At 37.1% G+C, this 22,083-nt stretch overlaps 1 protein-coding gene across 1 annotated transcript in view; it reads left to right on the top strand.

Moving 5' to 3' along the window:
• Window positions 1-22,083, top strand: part of axin1 (axin 1) — a 42,019-nt gene that overhangs the window by 8,834 nt on the left and 11,102 nt on the right. The window contains exons 3-4 of the mRNA XM_016254919.1: window positions 9,332-9,472; window positions 19,882-19,978. Coding sequence (XP_016110405.1) covers window positions 9,332-9,472; window positions 19,882-19,978 — 238 coding nt within the window. The remainder of the gene's footprint in view (window positions 1-9,331; window positions 9,473-19,881; window positions 19,979-22,083) is intronic.

The following is a 22,083-nucleotide window of genomic DNA, read 5'->3' as shown; positions in this document are numbered from 1 at the left end:
CCAAACAAAGTAGTTTCGCTTTCACAACGAAACACAGCGTCAACCACATGTGACTATACCCCGGGCTGGACTCCGCTTAGTCCACGGTGAAAGCTGATCCGGCGATCGACAGAGCAAAGTTGTAGTATATCCTCAGCAACCAGCACGGATCAGCTCCAGGCATGACGAAGCAGATATCGTCCTCTTTTGGAAGACCAAACAAAGTAGTTTTGCTTTCACAACGAGAAACGGCACCTTCACGACATGGCGGCGGCAACAACAATACTACAGCAAGAATAAAAGTTATGCCTTCTTTCTTTGCGTGAACATTTGGGCGGCATTATGCAAATCTTCCCACATAGTGATGTAGACATGTGGGGGCGTGTTAGAACGAACCGTTTTAGGTAGGCGTGGTTGACTCTTAACTTTTATAAAGAATATCTCTTTGGATTTGAGACTTTAGTCTTTGCAACTTTATAAATTTTCTTTATGCACCAAGAGCTTGTAACACTCCAAAGAGAAAGGAAAAATTTAAATCGCATCATATGACCCCTTTAATATCCTAATAATTTTTGACATAAAGGTAAAATCGATAATTTTGACCCATACAATGTTTTTTTTGGCTATTGCTAAAAATACCCAAGCAACTTAAGACTGGTTTTGCTCACCAGGGCTTGAATTTATTTGATAAATACAGTAAAAACAATAATATTGTGAAATAATTACTACAATTAAAAAAACTTTTCTATTTCAATATATTGTAAAATGTAATGTATTCCTGTGATGGCAAAACTGATTGTCAACAGTCATTACTCCAGTCTTCAGTGTTACATGATCCTTCAAAAATCTTTTAATATGCTCATTTAGTGCTCAAGAAACATTTCCTATTATTATCAGTGTTGGATTTGTTGTAGTCTCGCGTAGCCAGACCTTCAGACTGATGGCAGAAGGTCTGGGAACCTTTGCCGCTTTGAATGGCCAAGGACCGCCCAAGAGGCCATATGACTGACAGATAAAGCAACCAATCATGTTTCGTTTTGTGCCACATCATGTTTAGGGGCGTGGAAATGTCCCAGCAATAACAGACCAGTGTGTAAATCTCTTGTACGTATTTTAAAGATGCTGCCAAATTGACATATTTCACATACTTTTGAAAATCCAACGTTTAGTTGATCCTGAAAAGCACTCATTATCACCGTTGTAAACACGACGACTTTCTTTTAACATGAGGGGGTTTGGCGTCACTGCATATTTGTTTCCAGGTGGAAAGTTAAAGAATGCGACACGCACGTCTCCTGAAAATCCTGTATAATTCAACCGATCCGATGCCGACTTCGGAACTCCCGAAGTGTTTCCAATTTTGTGTGCCCTATGCATCAGACATTCAGCCAACGGTCCGGGAGCGTGACGTCTGGGGCGGAGACTAGATTTGTTGTGTTAAGGCTGATTTTACTCCATTTACATCTGATATCAAGATAAAATGTCAAGATCTCTCCACAGTGTGTTTGTGATTTTATGTATGCATTAAGTATGGATTTCTTTTTATGTTGAGAGGGAGATTGCAACTATTATGTCAAGTATGACCGTATGATCCATTGACATGTTAGTTGTTCAGTAGATTTCTCTTTGATTTGTTATATGTGGCTCTATTGGAGGTAAAGTGTAATCTGAATCTCTTTTACCTGTGCTCTTGAGCGCAGAGATCCCTTTGAGGGTTTAATCTGTAGGAGTCTGGAGCCAGCTTTGATCACACGCAAAATGGGATGACAAAGAGCTCATAATTATTCTGAATGTGGGGAGGTATCTCCGGTACCTGTATCTAGGTAATGGCTCCTTTCAGATCATGCTTTCGTCCCAGAGGAGTTGCTTTGGATGCAAAGATTAAGTGGTAATGGGTTGCAAGGGAGCCAGTTACATCCTAATGTGCCTGTGCTTTTCTTTTATTTTTATTTTTTTTTTTTACTCTAGTGAGGGCTTGCTTTTTTTTTTAACAGGAGATGTCACAGTAATTAATGTGTTGGCTCAGTTGGATTTTGGCATGTGTATGTTATTGGGGGGAAGAGAAGCAGATCGATTCGTTTTGAATCGCGGTAATGATTCAGAGATTCCAAATGCCCCCTGCCTGTTTTGCAGCCTTTGTTTTGTGAAGAATCAAATGGAATGGGGAATGCTGGGCATGTGGAGAGAGCTGCTGAAGGCTCAGGATCGTCTCTGAAGGCTTCTGGGTATCTCTTATACGGTGAATATTGACATGGCTGCTGCTTGAATCATTAGAAGACCGTGGATGGGTTGAGAGCGAGGGATAATCACTGGAGACTGCAGAGAGCCTGGGTCTCTCTCTCTCTCGCTCTCTCTCTTTTCTCCCCCCTCCTCTCTCATATTCTCTTTTTCTCGTTCTATCTGCCTCTGTCTGTTTCTTTCTGTCCCTCTGCTAAGGCTGGTCATAAAGAGATGCTTCTGTCTCGGTTTGTGAAAGGTTCAAGCAGTGCCTAGCTGTTCCCAAGTTCCACACAATAAATAAGCCTTGAATAAACGGAGTGAGAATACTATATTTAGAAATCATACTTCAAAACACTTCCTGCAACCTTTTGTAGTCGCTCGAAAATTACATGCATGCAGTAATGAATAATTGTGGAAGCATTTCAATTTGTGTCATACCTGTTCTTCCAGGAAGGAATCCGTATCGCAAGGTTGACTACCTTGTTACGTTGCTCTTGTTTTCATCATCTTTGTGTCATGCTCATATTGGCCATCCTGGATTCTGTTACATGCCTCAGTTGGCATGATATATGTTAGCTGGGTAAATTCAGTCTCCGGGAAGCAGAGAATGCAGACATTAATATTAAAATGGGGAGGGGAAGGGGGGGTGAAGTAGAAATTCATATTCTTGATAGGGGTGTGAGATATTGACAAAATGATATCTCTATTTTCTGGGATTTTATCAATAACGATAATTAGACGATATTTTGCTGAGTGTGTTATTGTGCTGGTACCTTAAGGACTGCCGAAGACAGCTGACTCCTAATGTTTTTAATATTCTTCATATTCAGTGTAGTGGTCAGTTCCTACTGATAGAAATTAATCTTTTCCAATAAGTTTAAACTGATTTTTGCATTTTATGGGCATTTTTACCTTTTATAAAACCATTTTTTCTAAAAGTGTCCATTATCTTCTGAGTCCAATTCTTACATTTAATCAGGGAATTAGAATAATAAGACATTTAGGCTGTTACCAAGCAAATTAAATCAACACAGAAGCTGCATCTGAAGTGGCATTTAGATGTATTTACACATGTATTTTGTTTAATGCAAGACATGAATGCATTTAACCTGCAATTACAAATGCATAAATAATGTTTTGATATATTAAACCTAAAACGTTGAATACTGATATTTAAAATGATTTAAAACATGAAAAAAATCAACAACAAAAAAAAAAAGTAAAGAAAGAAAAAGCCGAAATGTGAAATTAAAACCGCCAGCAGGTGGCAGCAAATCACTGTTAATAAGTGAGTCATTGCGATTGACCCGATTCATTCAAGAACGAAACACCGTCATGTTGCTCAGAGACACAAAACAGCACTGTGGCTGTATTCGGAATGATTTTTGTTGGTGAAATAGAGCAAAAACAAGCAATATGGTGTCTAAAACGGAAGTCTCTTAATTAACTTATTGTTTATTGAATTCAATGTCACATTTGTAATCATGGTAATTTTTGGAAAAAAAAACGGCACTCTTCGTGTGAAATTGAATAACTATATGAAGTGGTATAAATATATAAATTTTCTGCCATGTCTTGAATTTGTGATCATTCTAAATGCATTTTAATAGACTGAATCATGCAGTGAAAGAAAACACACTAAATGCGCACACGCACTAGTCTAGACTTCACGTAATGTATGCGTGCGCTCTGTAGGGATGCTTTGAATGGTTTTTGCAAAATACTCAATGTCAAATCGCACATCATTAAAACAACAATTACGATATTTCAGATGATATATATCGCACACCCCTAATTCTTGATGACATTTTCAAAACCACAACACAGTGATTTTGAACACTTATTTATTGAAAAAGTTAAATCTAGATAATATCAAACTAAACTTAACCAATGGCATATAGCAGTATCTTAAAATAAGTATCTTAAGTAAACATTGTTAGAGAAAATATTCCTAACACTGTTATAAATTATATAAAAAAAGTAAATTATTTTAATTCATTATATTAGCTGATATAATTATGGCCCTATGAAATGTTTTATTTTTTCTAAACAGTATTATCTAACGCACACACGCTCAAGGCTGATTTATGGCTGATTTATACTCGAGCGTCAGCAAGTTCGCTTTGAGTGCGCGCAACGTCGTTTCGCATAGCGGTGTGCAAAACATTTTTTGTAACTTTCCGTGCAGCTCCGCTTCCGAAGATGCACGAGTTCATCTCAAAGCGACTCTAGCCGAACATGCACGTCTGTGCCAGCATTTGTGCTAAACAAGCAGTTTGGTGTTAAGTGCAGTCACACACACATCACGCTGCGGCCGAACTCAGACATTCAGGCATAAACTAGCGCTGCCCCGCAGTTTTATCAACTAAATAGCTTAATCGCTCAACATTGCACAAATGAACACTCTCCACAATAAAAAAAAAATGAGAAGAGTTCTAAACTAACGCGCTGTCTTCACTGTATCTAACGCACACACGCTCAAGGCTGATTTATGGCTGATTTATACTCGAGCGTCAGCAAGTTCGCTTTGAGTGCGCACAACGTCGTTTCGCATGGCGGTGTGCAAAACATTTTTTGTAACTTTCCGTGCAGCTCCGCTTCCGAAGATGCACGAGTTCATCTCAAAGCGACTCTAGCCGAACATGCACGTCTGTGCCAGCATTTGTGCTAAACAAGCAGTTTGGTGTTAAGTGCAGTCACACACACATCACGCTGCGGCCGAACTCAGACATTCAGGCATAAACTAGCGCTGCCCCGCAGTTTTATCAACTAAATAGCTTAATCGCTCAAGAGCTACATTATCTTTCTCAACAAGGAGCTGGTAGCATCATTGTTTCTAAAGGAATTAAAGCCATAGCTTTACTGTTAATATAGAAACGCGGCAAAACGGTGGTAGTTCATACATACACATCCTCTCTCTCTCTCTCTCTCTGTCGTAAATGAACAGTTGATGAATCACACTCAAAGCGACTCTAGCCGAACATGCACGTCTGTGCCAGCATTTGTGCTAAACAAGCAGTTTGGTGTTAAGTGCAGTCACACACACATCATGCTGCGGCCGAACTCAGACATTCAGGCATAAACTAGCGCTGCCCTGCAGTTTTATCAACTAAATAGCTTAATCGCTCAAGAGCTACATTATCTTTCTCAACAAGGAGCTGGTAGCATCATTGTTTCTAAAGGAATTGAAGCCATAGCTTTACTGTTAATAGAGAAACGCTGCAAAACGGTGGTAATTCATACACACACAGCCTCTCTCTCTCTCTCTCTCTCTCTCTCTCTCTCTCTCTGTCGTAAATGCACAGTTGATGAATCACACTTTTCTGAGAATAGACTTGAAGTGGAGATGGCTAAACTGCAAGCTAAGCGGTGTTTTCAGAAAGCAAGCGCGTTTATCCAGTGGAGAGAGCGCGTGAGCACAGGGTTGCCAGGTTGACAAAGATAAGTAGCACGTTTAGCAGATATTGCTGTATTGCGCAAGTGTAAAGCTCTGTTTTGGGGATTACGTCTCTTTATATCAGGCAACCCAGTTGTGTTCCTCTGCGGCCAGATTATTAACAGATGCTCTATTCATTCTTTTTTAGAAACCTCGCACTTTTCTACTAAATTTTAAACGTTGTAAAATTAAGCGTGGTCCACTGCTGCACACGTGCCACAGTATCGATAGAGGGCCAGCTGTATCGATACTCGTATCGTCAAATCTCTGTGACGATACATCGTCGTATCGATATTTTGAACACAGCACTAATTATCATTAATGTTAATAATTCTTTGAGATGTACATTCCGGTGTGCATTAGTAATATATTAAGTTAAGATTAATATTCACAGACACTAGTCCATATAATGATTAGATTAAGTGTACTGCCCTACTTTTAGTGCTGGGCGGTATACCGGTTCATACCGAATACCGGTGTTTATTTTTGTTATGAAATGAATTTTTAAAATACCGCAATACCGGTATACGTCACTTAAACAACGTTCGGAACGCGACACTGTTTGAAAGGGGTGTTGCACTGTGGTGAGGGAACAGCTGTATGTGTTACTAAGCGTGAAAGTTCAGAAACCGAAGCTGTAGAACTAATAGAACGTGATGACACCGAAGAACTTGTCCACAATATCCACATTGACGACTCGTCAATAAAGTACAAAACAGCGTTTCCTAGCACCTGTCACTTACTGATTGTTTGGAATTATAAATATGAGCGTAGTTTGTCTGTTAATATCACATGCACTTTTTTGTTTGTTGTTTTTTTTTAGTTTGTTACATGAGACAAAAAAGTATTATAGCCAAAACAACCGCATAGCCGCTCTTTAGTGTAGATGCATGTTGATTTTATCAGAGGATGCCGCGATTATAAATGAGTGACTCCTGGTTAACATGTATTAAAAGGGGTCGTGTTTAGCCACTATTTAGTGTGGTATTTTTTTGACAGTATTCACTATTCATGACCGTAAAATAGGGCATTCTGAGTCAATATACTGCAGTATTTACTCTCTCAATCAGTAGAAAATATGGTTAACACCCGGTCATGCATGAAAAAACAATACCGTCATGTGCCGTGAAACCGGTATAATTTTGAGAAATACTGTGATGTAAATTTTTGGTCATACCGCCCAGCACTCTACCTACTTTTGATTCATTCATCCAAAATTTGCCAAATTACGTGACATTCTGTGTTATATTGTATCTAATTTTTAGGACTGGATTCTGGAATTCCTTGTTTTCTGCATTGCTAGGCCCCTATATAAACATTATATTGATTGATATTAAAAACTTTAAGTATAAGTAAATAAATAGCATTTTCTCTTTTTTGTGCCCGTGTTTGGTTAAATTAAAACATGAGAAGTGCATTTTTGTAATACATTTCTGATCTTGACAAAGGGGTCGTTGGTGGTGTTTTTTTTATCTTTCATTTTTTTCCATCTCACATAAAGCTTATGGAATCGTGTCATGTAGCTCACACTGCAGAACATTAGTGCTAACAACTCCACAATCCTGGGTCTGTATATTAAGGAACTAATTAAGTGTTCTATAAAAAGGTCATTTTGTGAGTAAATATTTTTCTTGTTGGATGATCTCTTGAGATTTTTTTTTTCTATTTTTAATTAATTTGATAGTACATTTACATCTAAATGTTCTGCAGTTAAATAACTAGTCAGGGAATAAGTCGTTAAGGTAGCATACTGCACAGTTCCAAGAGAATGCTAGCTAGGAGAAAAGGCATTAACCCAATCATATTTTAAGACCATTTAAGCAGTGTAACACTTATCCCTCTTGCAGTTTTCGCATGACAAGATGGTGTCTTCAACTGTGTGGTATGTTTTTGTTCTTTGTCGGAATTAACTAATTGCAAGATAATTTGGTTTTCTGAGAGTTTGATTGTCTGCGTTTTGCCTCCACCCAGCCGAAAGCTCATTTTGAAAATGTTTAAGGGTAATTTAATGATGAAACACTTGATTGATTGTGTGCTGTCATTAATAGAAGACAGGTCCTTTTTTAAAAAGGATTTTATCTTCAATAATAATAAGACAGAGCAGGTAGGGTGCAGTTATCTTTATGACCTGTTACAGTTTTGTAATTTTGTAATTACAATTGTATGATGTTGGTCCAATCAGGTTTTTACGGCGATACATTTTTGTCTTGTCATCTCAATAGTCCAATGCCAATCCTTGTTCAGGTTTTTGTTTTGTCTTTCTTTCAGGAGCTCTGTCAGAACCAGTTATTTGTAAGCTCTCTGTTCACAGTCACTTTTAACATAATTATCAATTAACCAACAAGATGGACAACACCTATGGTATCATTTATAAAAAAATAAACAAACAAGCACAATTTTTTTAATGTTTTTTTAATAGGTTTAAAAAGCACAAGTAGGCATACACAAAATATCCATATTAGCATGCATAGTCGAATGAGGAATAATTAAATTGATATTCATTTGAACTCATTGGTGTAATTAAACTTAATGTGAGAGCTAGGCCTGTCGCAATAATCACTATATCGACTTATCGTGCAATCTATGTACATGACCTCAATAATTTTTGGTGACGCAATATATCGCCCATTATATTTACTTAAAAATGAATGTCACCATGTTTTGCACATTCCACTTGTGCCGGTGTCTTTTTCAGCTTCTCGAACATAACGTGGTGTAGTCATGAGGTGCTAGTTGAAATTTAAAAAATGCTTTTACAAAAATCTTTTCCTCTGCAGATATGATCTTGTTTCGGGATCTGTGCCTTTGTGCATACGGACATCTGACTGCTAAGTAGTGATTGTGTTTTTCAGCAATAGTGTGCACCCTTAATTTACAGAGAAAAGAAGGTCAGGGAAAAATCTGTAGATGGAAAAATCTCCATACAAGTTCTTTGTGCATTTTTCTTTTTTTCTACTTGTTACTTTGCGCTTTTTGTTAGAAAATGTTTATTTAATAGTTAAGGTTTTTTAAGGTATCTAATATTTTGATACTTAATTTCCATGATCTAAATATTCTTAATGTTGTTGTCATTTGGAAGCGTGTAGGCCTTCTTGCATTATTATGCTGTTACATTATGATTTTATATTGTGGCATAAAATGGTCTTTAAAATGACAATAATATCGTTTATCGCAATTATTTCTGGGGCAATATATCGATCGCACAACAAAGTTATCGTGACAGGCCTAGTGAGAGCCTTCTGTATTTATTAATTATTGTTCATGATTGACAGTTGTATATTCATCATTTAATCATTCATTCCTTTTATTTATATATTTAGCAAAATTTTTTTATTTACTTTCTAAATTGTTTATTGAATTATTTATAATTACATTCCCTGCCTTTTCATTTTGTTGATGTCGGTAATATTAGTTTCTCTGTTATTTGTTTCCCCCAAAGTTTTAAAATGATGTTGAAGTCTTAAAGCAGACTGGTGTCTATTGCATTATTGAAATGTGATCCGGTCAAGTTGACAGACCAGCAGTCGAGTCATGGAATAGGATTATCCACTGATTACAATCAGCTGAGCATCCCTCGATTGCCATTATTACTTAGAAATTAGTGAATATAATGCGTTGTTTCACTGAAATGACCTGTATTGTCTTCCTAATCACGTGGCTAACGGGAATCTCCTCTGTCCCATTTCTCATCAACAGACACATGTCATGGAGGGAGCCCATCAACCCGTACTACGTGAACACCGGCTACGCGCTGGCTCCCGCCACCAGTGCCAACGACAGCGAGCAGCAGAGCATGTCCAGTGATGCAGACACTCTCTCCCTGACCGACAGCAGTGTGTACGTACACATCTATAGACACACAAACACACACGGATCCACCCTCACCGCCGCAAGCTGGCGGAACATTCCATCCGAGGGCTTAGAGCGATTCAATTTCACCATGTTGTCAATTTGGCAGGATTTTCCTCCAAGAAACTTGCAGCCAGTTCTGCAGAAACCCAGATATTTCAGCAATCGAACGGAAGATGCGCAGACAAAGCTCGATACTGCTTGTCATTGGCGTGTCTTAAGCCGAGGCTGGCAGCCGTTAGCAGAGACTGGTCTCAGAGCAGTGTCTCATGCATGCAGAATTTGTGCCATTTTCCCCCAGCTCTGCTCTGGGAACAGAAACAAATCTGCTCTCCTCTGAGGAGGACCATCTGCTCATTATCCACACCAATGAAAGCTTCTAAATGTCATTACTTATGCTAATTATAGAGCTTCAAATTGGGAGGTATGAGGTGCTGCAGGCTGTAATTTGAAGGCATTGACTTGTTTCCCTTCAAATTAACTTTCGCTGAAAACAAAGGAAATGGCCTTCACGTTGTACTGTACACAGGCAGGTTATGGAAAGGAGCAGGAAACGAAATGTAGAAAACAAAGTAAGAATAAATAGTGTTTTGGCCTTAGGTGTAATCAAATTTGTCCACTCATTTCATGGCTTCCAAAATAATTCAGCCTCGTGCAATTATTTTAAATGGTCAACACGAGGACGAGGCAGCTGGAGAACGTATATTGATATGAAATGATTTTCCATCCATTTATGTGGAAGTTGTTATAAATTAAAAGCTTTTTAAAATGTGTATTTTTAAACCTGCTAATGCAGCCAATGCTCAGTCAAGGTGCGGTCACATTTGTGAAATTCCGTGGTCAATAGTGTGGTGATGTATAAAGCACAGCTCACACAAGTCACTTTCAAACCAAGCAGTTTTCTGTTGGCCAGTTTTTCGAATCTGTGTGACCAATTTGTACCTATTGCAAAATCTGCATGGGGAAATCTTTCACCCTCATGCAAAAATCCTAGTCATATGGGATCTTTTTTAAATGACTGGATTTCGCCTGTGAAAATGTGCCGAACAACACTGCATGCTCCATTAGTGACTATAGTGTATATTAGAGCTGCACGATTCTGGATAAATTGAGAATCATGATTTTTTTTGTCTCAAATAGCGATCACGATTCTGAACTAAACAAAATAATGTGTGACAAAATATTATTGCTGCAGTCTATTTAAAAGTGTTTAATTAATTTGAATGAATTATTAAACATTTTAATATACACTACCATTTAAAAGTTTTTGAACAGTAAGATTTTTAATAGTTTTTTTTTAAAGAATTCTCTTCTGCTCAGCAATGCCTCCTGCATTTATTTGATCCAAAATACAGCAAAAGTAGTAATATTGTGAAATATGTTTTATAATTTAAAATAACAGTTTTCTATTTTAATTATATAAAGTAATACTTTGATTTAGCAAGGATTCTTTAAATTGATCAAAAGTATGGCTAAAGATATTTATAATATTACAAAAGATTTCTATTTAAGATAAATGCTGTTCTTCTGAACGTTCTATCAAAGAAACCTGAAAAAAAATCTACTCAACTGTTTTCAACAATAATAATAATAATAATAAAATGTTTTTTTGAACAACATCAGCATATTAGAATGATTTCTGAAGGATCATGTGACACTGAGACTGGAGTAATGGTGCTGAAAATTCAGCTTTGATCACAGCAATAAATTACATTATAAAATATATTCAAATAGAAAGGAGTTATTTTAAATTGTAAAACTATTTCAAAATTGTACTGATTTTGCTGTATTTTGGATCAAATAAATGCAGGCTTGGTGAGCAGAAGAGACTTTAAAAAACATAACTTTTGACTGGTAGTGTATATACTGTATAATATTTAATATACCATTTTTTAATATTAAAATTATGAAAAAGTGGTTTGAATCAATGATTCAACGACTCATAAACCTACTTCACTTGTTTCATTACTGGATGAATCAGCGTTTTTGAACGATTCTCTTGAATGAATAATTCATTCAATGACGAATACATTTTAAGTCACTTTTTTTTAGTGGTGAAACAATGCAATCGACACAAACGTTATTTGAAGCGTAGTTCCTTTCTAAAGGGGATTTGCTCTATTTTGTTCGCTGCTGTAGACATCAATGTTTATATCTGAACTATAAACTTTCACCCCAGTATTTCTGTGATAATATGAATACAAAAATAATACTGTGTAGTTGAAATGACAGTTTGTGAAGATGTTTCTTAACCAAACATAAGTAACTGCTTTCTCTGTGTCAGCGGGAGTGCGAACACAGATTTGAATGATTCGGTAAGACTTTGTCAAAGGTTTAATAGACTCGGGGAATCGTTGTCCTTTAGAAATGAGAACGTGTGGGTGTCTGAATTGAGATCGCGATCTTTTAACGATTAATCGTGCAGCTCTAGTGTATATATAGATTGACAGTAGTATAGCAATGTATGAAACACAGCTCATGCAGAAGTCACTTTCAAACAGTGGATTCCTGTTAAAACGACTCTATTTGCCTGCGAAAATTTGCTGAACAATGGGAAATGTGTGGGCATATTAGCGAAAGTTCACAGGCAAAGAGAAAGGTCTATTGACAATAGTGTAGCAATGTACGAAGCACAGCTAACACAAGTCACTTTCAAACCAAGCAGCTTTCTGTTGGTCAACATGGCGGATCTGCGTGACCAACTTGAACGTGTTGCGAAATCTGCACAGGAAAATCTTTCACCCTCACACAAAATTCCTAATTGTGTGTATTCTTATTGAAATGGATGGATTTCATCCACAAAACATTCATGCAACAACTGTACACATAGCCACACCTTGACTGTAATTTAGATGAAATGTACATTTTCATCATGTTACACAGGAAATTAGTTCTTTTTCAGTGATTTAGGAGGATTTTGACTAGAGATGGTTTTAGCTAGGGCAGCAGCAACAGGGAGTTTGCTGAGTGCAGAAAAGTCATGAGTGATCCGTGTTGCACAAAAAAACACATTAAAGGCACATCAGGGCAAAAACATGTGTCTGAAGTGGGCTAGATTAGAGGCCATTATCAGCTGTTTGCCAGGCAGGGATGCAGGGGGGTCCGCAGCAGGACCCTGGGGGATTAAAGACTCCCCGTGCGTCTGTCAGTGAAGGACCCCAAACATGCTTTGCTCTGAATCTGTTGCTGCCACTGCCCCAGGGATTCAGTCAGAAGTGGGGAGCACTTTATTTTTGTATAATTTTTTTTACAATTTCAGTCCCACAACAAAAACGTAAGCGCCTGCTATCACTTTAGCTTTGCAGTCTGAGGTCTGTTCTCACACAAGGACTGTCTTGTATGCACATATTCATTGTTGCGAAGCAATAGCACCATTTTGTTCCATGTAGAACTGACATTTCAAGTCTAGTGAGGTAACATTTTGCATTTAGCAAGCTCGGTTAAAACCCCTGATGTTTAGTACATGTTTTTCATCACGGGTTTAATTACTAGCACAAAATACAACAGCTTTTGCATTTCATGTTGATTAGACAAACGGTACTATGGATAGCTAGGGATAGTTTGTTCCAAAATGAAAATTTTCATTGTTTACTCACCCTCATATCGGTCGAAACCTGTATGAATTCGTGTTTTGTGGAATAGAAATGTTTAGCAGAATGTCTGATCTGCTCTTTCATATAATGAAAGTAAATGGGCACCACGGACCATCAAGCCGTCAAATGGGAATATAATTCCTTAAGTCTCATATGCAAGTACTAGGGCTGGGTATCGATTCAGATGTCCCGATTCGATTTCGATCCGCAAGCTTTCGATTCGATTCTCGATTTTTTTTTTTTATTACATTCAGTGAATATAGTTTTAATACAAATGCTATTGATATTTCTAAAAAATTTACAGTAAACATCAGTTTACATATGGTGAATTAATAAAAAGAAATTAAGAACCACATGCCTGTATTTTAAACCTATACTTTTTTTTGTATGGGTCCTTTTTTTAAACAATAATAGGGCCCTATAAAATGTTCTTAATTTTTCTGGTAATCAGATGAAGGCATAAAACATTAATTTAATTTATCCTAATCAAATGAAAATGAAACCCTTTTATTTTTTGGCAAACAAAGTGCTGCACAACAGAGGTTTACTCTTAAAATTAAAAAGAAAACAGATGTGATTATTCCTTTAAAAATAAAGATTTATTAATATTTATTAGCAGTACAGGGCTCGACAGTGCGACCAAATGCGACTGAAAACTACTGCGTGCGACTATGAAATTGATTTTAGGAGCACCAGTGCGACTGACCCGATCATCATCATACTTGTGATTGCGCTCAGGGAAGCTTCAAAGGTTTCTACGTGTTTTTGCAGCGTCGAGTAATGTATCACAGACATATCTCATGAATCCTTTCATCAGCAAAGTGTAGACGGAGTAAATAAGAGATTCATTGCGCAGTGTAGAGCTTCGTTGATTATAAATGTGAGATCGCGATGAACTAAGATGAGTGACAGCTTTTAATGATTTTTAAGGGAGTTTGTAAATGTGATACTGATTTCATACAATACAATTCAGTGTTCCCCCTGCCATTATATTAGGGGGGCGGCCCGCCCCCCCAACGACAGCCCCTCTTGAAAGTCAAGTTAATTTTATTTAATTATATTTTCTCTATAGCGCCAGATCACAACAGAAGTAATTTAAAGTTACCTTTCTTATAGAACATGTCTATACCTTGTTCTTTTATTAAGCAAACTAAATAGCCTTATGTTATTTATCTTATTTACACGACGGCATGTCATTTCAGTCTCTACGTTATGGTCGTGCTCTCTGCATCACGCACAGCGGAGTTCCGCCCGATGCGTGCGCTCACGCGCGCGCACACAAGTGAGCACACTCCCACTAGTATTTGTAAATATTAAGCCGCAAAAGGATTCAGATTTAAATATGAATTCTGCGTGTCTCTGTGTTAATGAACGGCGCAGACGCGCGGTTTTGTGTAGTACTCGTACTGAAATGCTTGTGAGGCTTCCGGTGATATTAACGTCTGCCGTCTCACTAATGAGGACATAAACACATGAATAACATCTCCAGAACTGCTCTGAGAGTCACTTCATGAGCATTTGACCGTTTCATTTGAATAAAACTAGCATCATGTCACATGCACACAGAAATGCAAAGGTATTCACGGCAACCCGTCAAAATAAAAGTTTGGTTTAACTTTAGGGGCATTGGCAGAAATATATTACTATTGTTGAGTAGAATGTACGTAACAGACTGCTACTACTACTACTAAAATAATTGAAACCAATAAGCATTCAATATTTCTTCAATGTTTTAATTGTAATATTAAATTACCTTTATTTTCCAAAAAATTAAATTTGTTTAATTTTCATTACTTAAAAGATAGATTAAATGAATGTTTTATGCCTTAAAACAAAATGTAAATACACAACAGAATTTCTGAGCAAAAAAATCATACGGCTATTGTAAGAATAAATTAAACTTGTTTTATGCTTTCAAATTAGACATGCTAAAACAGAATTTGGTTACAATAAAACATAAGTTTGGACAAATAAAACATTTCATAGGGCCCTAAATGAAATATTTGTTAAATTTTTAATAAATTGATGTTAAATTGTTTAAGTTTCATGATTTTAATTAATTAGAAATGCTTTTTGATTAATAAAATGTAATTTAACCATTAAAAAGGAGTCCAGGAAAAAAAACCGGAATCTACCCCCCCCCCACCCCCAATTGGGAAACACTCCAATTCAATAAACAAGAAGTTAATATTAAGTGACTTACATTGTCTGACTATAACACTATTGTCTGATTTTGCTCTATTTCGTCGTCGAAAATAGTTTAAAACAAAGACACACCAGAGCCGCTGCGCATCTCCATTCAAACACAGCGGTTTTTCGTTTATGAATGAACAGGGTTTTTTAAACGAATCTAGTGAGTCAGTGATTCACAATTACCCATTCATAAAGACAGTCACTTGATTCATTCCTGAATTCATTAGTTTCATTTTAAAGTATCTTTTCAGTTATTTAAATCATTTAATATTTCTATATTCAAAATTGTATATTTAAAACATTAATATCATCATGGATTTATGGATTTAATTGCACTCATTCCACTTCTGAACCTCATTAAATGTCTGAAAGTACATCAAGCCACTTTTGTGTTCTTCTGTGCCACCTCTACAAATTAATTTTGTTAATACTGATTTAATTTGATTTTTAACTTGTTTCTTATTCTACTCTTATTCTGTCGTTTGAATTACAATTTTTAAAAGCTTATAAAATATAATTTAAGAATTTGACAAAAGATGACATACTTTTAATAAAGTTAGAGGAGTCAAATATCACCTCGTAATGGGAAGGCTACTTTTTGATAACATTTTGGATTATTGATTAGAAGGTGCTCCTAAAATTTTGAACGTGCTCCTAAATTTAAGTTAGGAGCACAAGTGCTCCTAAAAAGGAAAGTGTTGAGCCCTGCAGTAGTAGCATTGATTCTTAAGACTGCTAAATAGTAATATATTCTGACAGTTTCTTAACGTTAAACTAAACTTTTATTTTGACGGGTTGCCGTGAAGAACTTGCAGCTGCTGTGTATGTGATATGACGGTAGTTTTCTCAAATTAAACGTTAAATGCTAATGAAGTGACTCTCAGAGCAGCTGGAGATGACATTCGTGTTCATATCATCATATAGTGAGATGGCAGAAGCTGAAAACACCACAAGCGTCATCCGTGCTTTAGTATGTGTAAACAAAACAGTGCACCGCGCCATCCGCCATTCATTCATTGTGGAAATCATGGCGCCTATGCGTGATATCAAATTCTTCTGCAGATTTATAGTATTACTATAGCATTTCACCTGAGCATTGTGAATCACGCGTATGGCCATAAGCGCTGAATGAATGACAGGCTTTCTGTTTTTTAGGGTGACATCTAGTGGAGAAGACTAATAAGATTCATGTTAATCAGATCTTGTTTTAAATGTGTGCTGAAATAAATCCCGGAAAAGATCGATTCGCGGCTTTTGAGAATCGATATCGAATCGACGTCATTTTAAAAAAACGATTAATCGAAAAATCTAGGTTTTTTTGCCCAGCCCTAGTAAGTACATAAGGCTTCTGAAGTCATATATTCTGAAGCCACATAATAACTTTAAACGGAATGAAATATTCACTGAAAATTTAGCTTTACAGCCGTGAAAAGCTGTGGTCACAATTTACTTACCTGTGTGGAAGAGAACATTAGTATTATTTATATTCTATTATAGTATTTAGTATTTTGAATTAGCTTATCTTTATATTTTCAGTATTCCTTTTAATTTGAGGAATTTTATATGCTTTTTTAAAATTAGTTTTTGTAGTAACTCTTTGCATTAAAAATACTTTTAAAGTGTTTATTAATCTTAATGTTAATTACAACATCTGCTAATACATTATGAAAATTAAAAGCTGTACCTGTTAATATTATTTATTACACGGCTCTGTGGAATACTTGATTCTGATTGGTCAGTCGCGACATTCCGAGGTATGTAATCCCTCGATAACAACCGGTAAAAGCTGATAACACAGGCTCATCCGGGTAACTGAAGTCGGCGCTCTACTCTTGCTAGGAACAGTTTTTCTTGTTGGAAGCTTTGCGTTTGTTTGGCTAATAAAATATTAAAACTCGATTTTTAAAATTGTGTACTACTTGTATTTATACTTCCGAAAGCATACGCTGATGGTCCGCTCCGCGGACGTGTTCCATACATGCGTAGTAGATCGACTTGAACAATAAACAAACATGTGAACAAAGAATTGCCCAGAGTTATTGCACATCTGGCTGTCTTTATATTGTTTTATCGATGGATTGTACAGGTTCGAGTAGCAACGGGCTTCTTCACACAGCCTGAGCATGCGCAGTAGCCTACTGACCACGCGTACTGGTCCGCGCGCTCACAAAAAATGGGAGGCATGCGAATACCTCAAGCGTGTGACTGAAATGTTACATCCCTTACCATACTGTGATGCCGTGTCCCGGCGTGACGAGACCAAACCAATAAAACCCATTATAAATGAGGCATTTGTTGCATCCAGTTGGGGACATAATTACTGATTATAATGACTTAAACTGTATTTTTAACATAAAACCATGTCTGCATTTATGACAAACAAGTGCTACACTGCTCAAAACTCGCGTGTGAATCATCAGTAGCAAATCCTTTAAATATGAAACGTACTTGCAGGCTGAGAGTCAGCATTATTTGTCAGCATCATAGACTGTGTTCAGCATGCGTGGCGAGGGGGAAACAGGGGAACTGAATTCACCGGAACACTGGTATTGTAGTCTACTCTCACAGGATCAGGAAACAGTCCTCCGTAAAATGCGCTGCACACATCTGAATATTTGGGTTGAACTGTTCTGGAACAGTGTTGTAAATTAGGGCTGTCAAAATGACTGAAAAACTAAATTCGAATTTTCTACTAAAATATTATCAAAATTCTAATTATATTAGAATTTAAAAGGCATAATTTCAGTTAGGGGAAAAAAAAGCTTTTGGCTTCTCCTGAGGCCGCAAGAGGGCACATCGTGCAAAATATTATGCACGTTTCTTCAAAGCGTAATAAAATAACATGACTATCTTTGGGAAAAAAAGTGCATAATGTTTAAAATAATGTTTATAAACCATATATAATTAATAAAGTTGCTTAAACAATTAGAAAAAAAAAACCGCACCATGCATGTATGTATAGTTTAATACAAAGGACCGAAAACCAATCACAAAGAGTAGGCTACTTCATTTAAAAACATGAGATACAGTGGGATGGGAGAAAACCGCCATAAAGTCTTGAGACATGTTTTTTTAAAAGTTGAACTTACATTAATTTTACACGGCTTTCTAAACATGCTGCTCTCTTGTGCCAGACGCAAGTGCAACGCTCATAGATGTCCCCCTAGAAAATGTGATGATATATACGTTCTGTGTGAACGGCTTAGTTTCAGTTTTGACGTAAGGAACATCTTTTCCACACTGATGCTCTCGTTTTCCGCAATATACTGAATGAACAACAACGTAGCAGCGCCGCATCTAGTGGGTTCAACTGGATAGGCTAACAAAATAATTAAAATGCAATGACACTTACATCGTCGTCGCATTTCTTGCGCCACTGATAGGCTGCCTGACGGCTGACGCAGACCTAAAATTCGAATGCAACGTTTTTATTCGACGAATATTCGAAATTCGAATTTTTTGACAGCCCTATCGTAAATACAACTTAACCACTGATTTCTAGTTGTGTCCTCTTTTAGAAGGCCAAACAAAGTAGTTTCGTTTTCACAACAAAACACAGCGTCTCCACGACATGGCGGCGGCGGCGGCAACAATACTACAGCGAGAATAAAAGTTACGCCCTTTTCTTTGTGTGAACATTTGGGTGGTGTTATGCAAATCTTCCCACATCGTGACGTAGACATGTTGGGGACGTGTTTAAACGAGGCGTTTTAGGAGGACGTGGACGAGTCTTAACTTTTATAAAGAATATCTCTTTGGGTTTGTGACTTTAGTCTTTGCAACTTTAGGCATCTTATCTATTCACAAACAGGTTGTAACACTCCAAAGAGAAAGGAAAACTTGAAATCGCTTCATATGACCCCTTTAAATCTTTTATCGCCATAATTATTTATGTGGTGTAATGTTGTGTAATAAGTGGTTTGACTGCACCGTATCCCTTAAATGTCCGTCTAGTTTGAACTTGCCGCTTGCTCGCAACTGCTGTGTTTACGGAAGCTTTGCGTTAAAATATTTCAACTCCAATCAATATTTTGTCTAATTATTTACTTATGTGGCAATTAACCGTGTAATGTACATCCAGCCGATTGTTATTGCAGAATAACCTCCTTCAGGGTTAACAACCGGCTGGATGTACGTTATCCCTTACTTAATGGACAGGAGCTAATATGAACTAACAATGAACAGTTTTTCATTTTTAACTAATACTAATAGTGATTAATAAATGCTGTTTTAATTGTATAGCTCATGAATTCACTCAAACTAATGGTACCTTATTGTAAAGTGTTACTGTTTTATTAATTATTAGTATTAATATTATTTTTAATATTAGCAATTTTAGTACTTGCTAATAACTTTTCTTCTAAATTTTTTTTTATCAGCTTTCAGTTAACAAAAACAATACTTAATAGTTAATAGTAACAACACTGGCTTAGACATTCTGCTGAATATATCCTTTTGTGTTCCATGGATGAAAGAAAGACATACAGGTGTGTAAATGATGACCGAATTTTTTTTTTTTTTTACAAGGTATATGAAGATAATGAGTTCATATACTGTGTTTTTATATATTGGCACAGATTGAAAACTAAAATCTTATGCTTGTCCCTACAGAGATGGAGTCCCACCTTACAGATATCGTAAGCCGCATCGACATGAGATACACGAAAGTGCCAAAGTTAATGGGCGAGTGCCTCTACCTCATATTCCTGTAAGTATGCTTTGGGTTTGTAGAACACCTTGTTGACTTTACAACACTTTTTTGTGTGTGCATCTCTACCTTTCTTTCCATCACTCCTATCTCCCTTTCTCTTCACCCCACTCCTTCTTTTTATTTTATTTTCTGTGCCTTGTCTCTGTCCATCATCATCTGGTCTTTCCCTGTCATTCTTACTCTCTCTTTTCTTCCCATTGCCTTGTCTCTCCCATCGCCCCTAAAATGAATGTGCATTCTTAAGATGCACAGCGGTGGCTGGGGAGCTTTGATCATGTGCTGGCGAATAGCTGATGGAGAGTGAGAGAGCGTGAGTGTGCTGTCTAAAGCGTTCCTGATGCTCTCGTCAGCTCTGCCTGCTCTGCCCCAGCAGATGTGAAGCCTCCTCCTCTGATGGCTCGGCTTTATCACTGCACCGGCTCCAGCATAATTGGAGCCTCTGAGATAGAGCCCAATTTAACAGAGCAAACATACACTTCCCCTCACTAGGGCCTTTCACTCATCCTATAGAGACTGAAAGCTGTGGAGGCAGCGAAGACACTTCAGCTCGAATGCACGTGTGACGCACTGGAGACTCTTTAACGTGTTTTTTTTTTTCAGCGTGCACACCAATATCTGATTATCGAATGACAAGTTGCAGATGTACAAACTTTCTTAAAGGGGTCATATGACGTTGCTAAAAAATAACATTGTTGTGTATTTGGTGTAATGAAGTGTTTATGCGGTTTAAGGTTCAAAAAACACATTTTCCACGTAATGTACATTATTGTTTCTCCTCTATGCCCCGGTTTTCTGAAACGCGTTGATTTTTACAAAGCTCATCGGTCTGAAAAGCGAGGTGTGCTCTCGCCAGCTATCCAGTGCGTTGTGATTGGCCGATTACCTCAAGCATGTGACACAAATGTTACGCCCCTTACCATATTGTGATGCCTTGTTCCGGCCGGAGCGACGAGACAAAAACATTAAAACCCATTATAAACAAGGCATTTGTTGAATCCAGTGGGGACATAATTACTGATTATAAGGACTTATACTGTCTTTTTACGCGTTGCGTTGCATCGCGCTGCGTAAACCTAAAACCATGTCCGCATTTGTGATGGGAGAAACGAGAAACAACAAGTGCTACTCTACACTGTTAAAAGAATCCCGTTTGAATCATCAGTGGCAAATTCTTTAAATATGAAAACATACTTAGTGAGTCAGAACAGCCGGCATTGTAGGCTACTCTTCCAGGATCAGAAAACAGTCCTCTATAAAATGTGCTGCACATATCTGAATATTTGGGTTGAACTGTTCTGGAACAGTGTTGTAAATACAACTTAACCATTGATTTCTAGTTGTGTCCTCTTTTGGAAGGCCAAACAAAGTATTTTCGCTTTCACAACGAAACACACAGCGTCTCCACGACATGGTGGCGGCGGCAACAATACTTCAGAGAGAATAAAAGTTACGCCTATTTCTTTGTGTGAACATTTGGGCGGTGTTATGCAAATCTTCCCACACAGTGACGTAGATGTGGGGTGGGAGGGGGTGTGTTTAAACGAGGCGTTTTAGGTAGGCGTGGACTACTCTTAACTTTTATAAAGAATGTCTCTTTGGGTTTGAGACTTTAGTATTTGCAACTTTAGGGATCTTGCCTATTCACGAACAGCTTGTAACACTCAAAAGAGAAAGGAAAACTTGAAATTGTATTACTGTTTTTACTTGAAACAGTAATATTTCAAAATATTAATATTAATTTTATTTTCAGGAGTCATTACTCCAGTCACGTGAACCTTTAGAAATCAGTCTAATATGCTGATTTGGTGCTGAAGAAACATCATTCAAAATGTTATTGAAAACAGTTGTGCTGCTTAATATTTTTGTAGAAACTATACATATTGTTTCAATGTTCTTTTATGAATAGAAACCCTAAACTTCTGAATGGTAGTTTATATTCAAACCACACATATTTGAGAGTGAATAATGACACATCTTGGCCTGTTCCTCGCACAAAGATGATATTTGACAATTTAGGTGCTTTTAGTCTTTTTTTTTTTTTTTTGAGCTTGACCACACCTGATAACCATTCAGATTCATTGTGTATATATATATATATACAG

The sequence above is a fragment of the Sinocyclocheilus grahami genome, unplaced genomic scaffold, assembly GCF_001515645.1.
Source record: "Sinocyclocheilus grahami isolate Dianchi unplaced genomic scaffold, SAMN03320097.WGS_v1.1 scaffold1294.1, whole genome shotgun sequence".
Lineage (NCBI taxonomy): Eukaryota > Metazoa > Chordata > Actinopteri > Cypriniformes > Cyprinidae > Sinocyclocheilus > Sinocyclocheilus grahami.
This window is presented reverse-complemented; position numbering and strand designations above follow the sequence as displayed.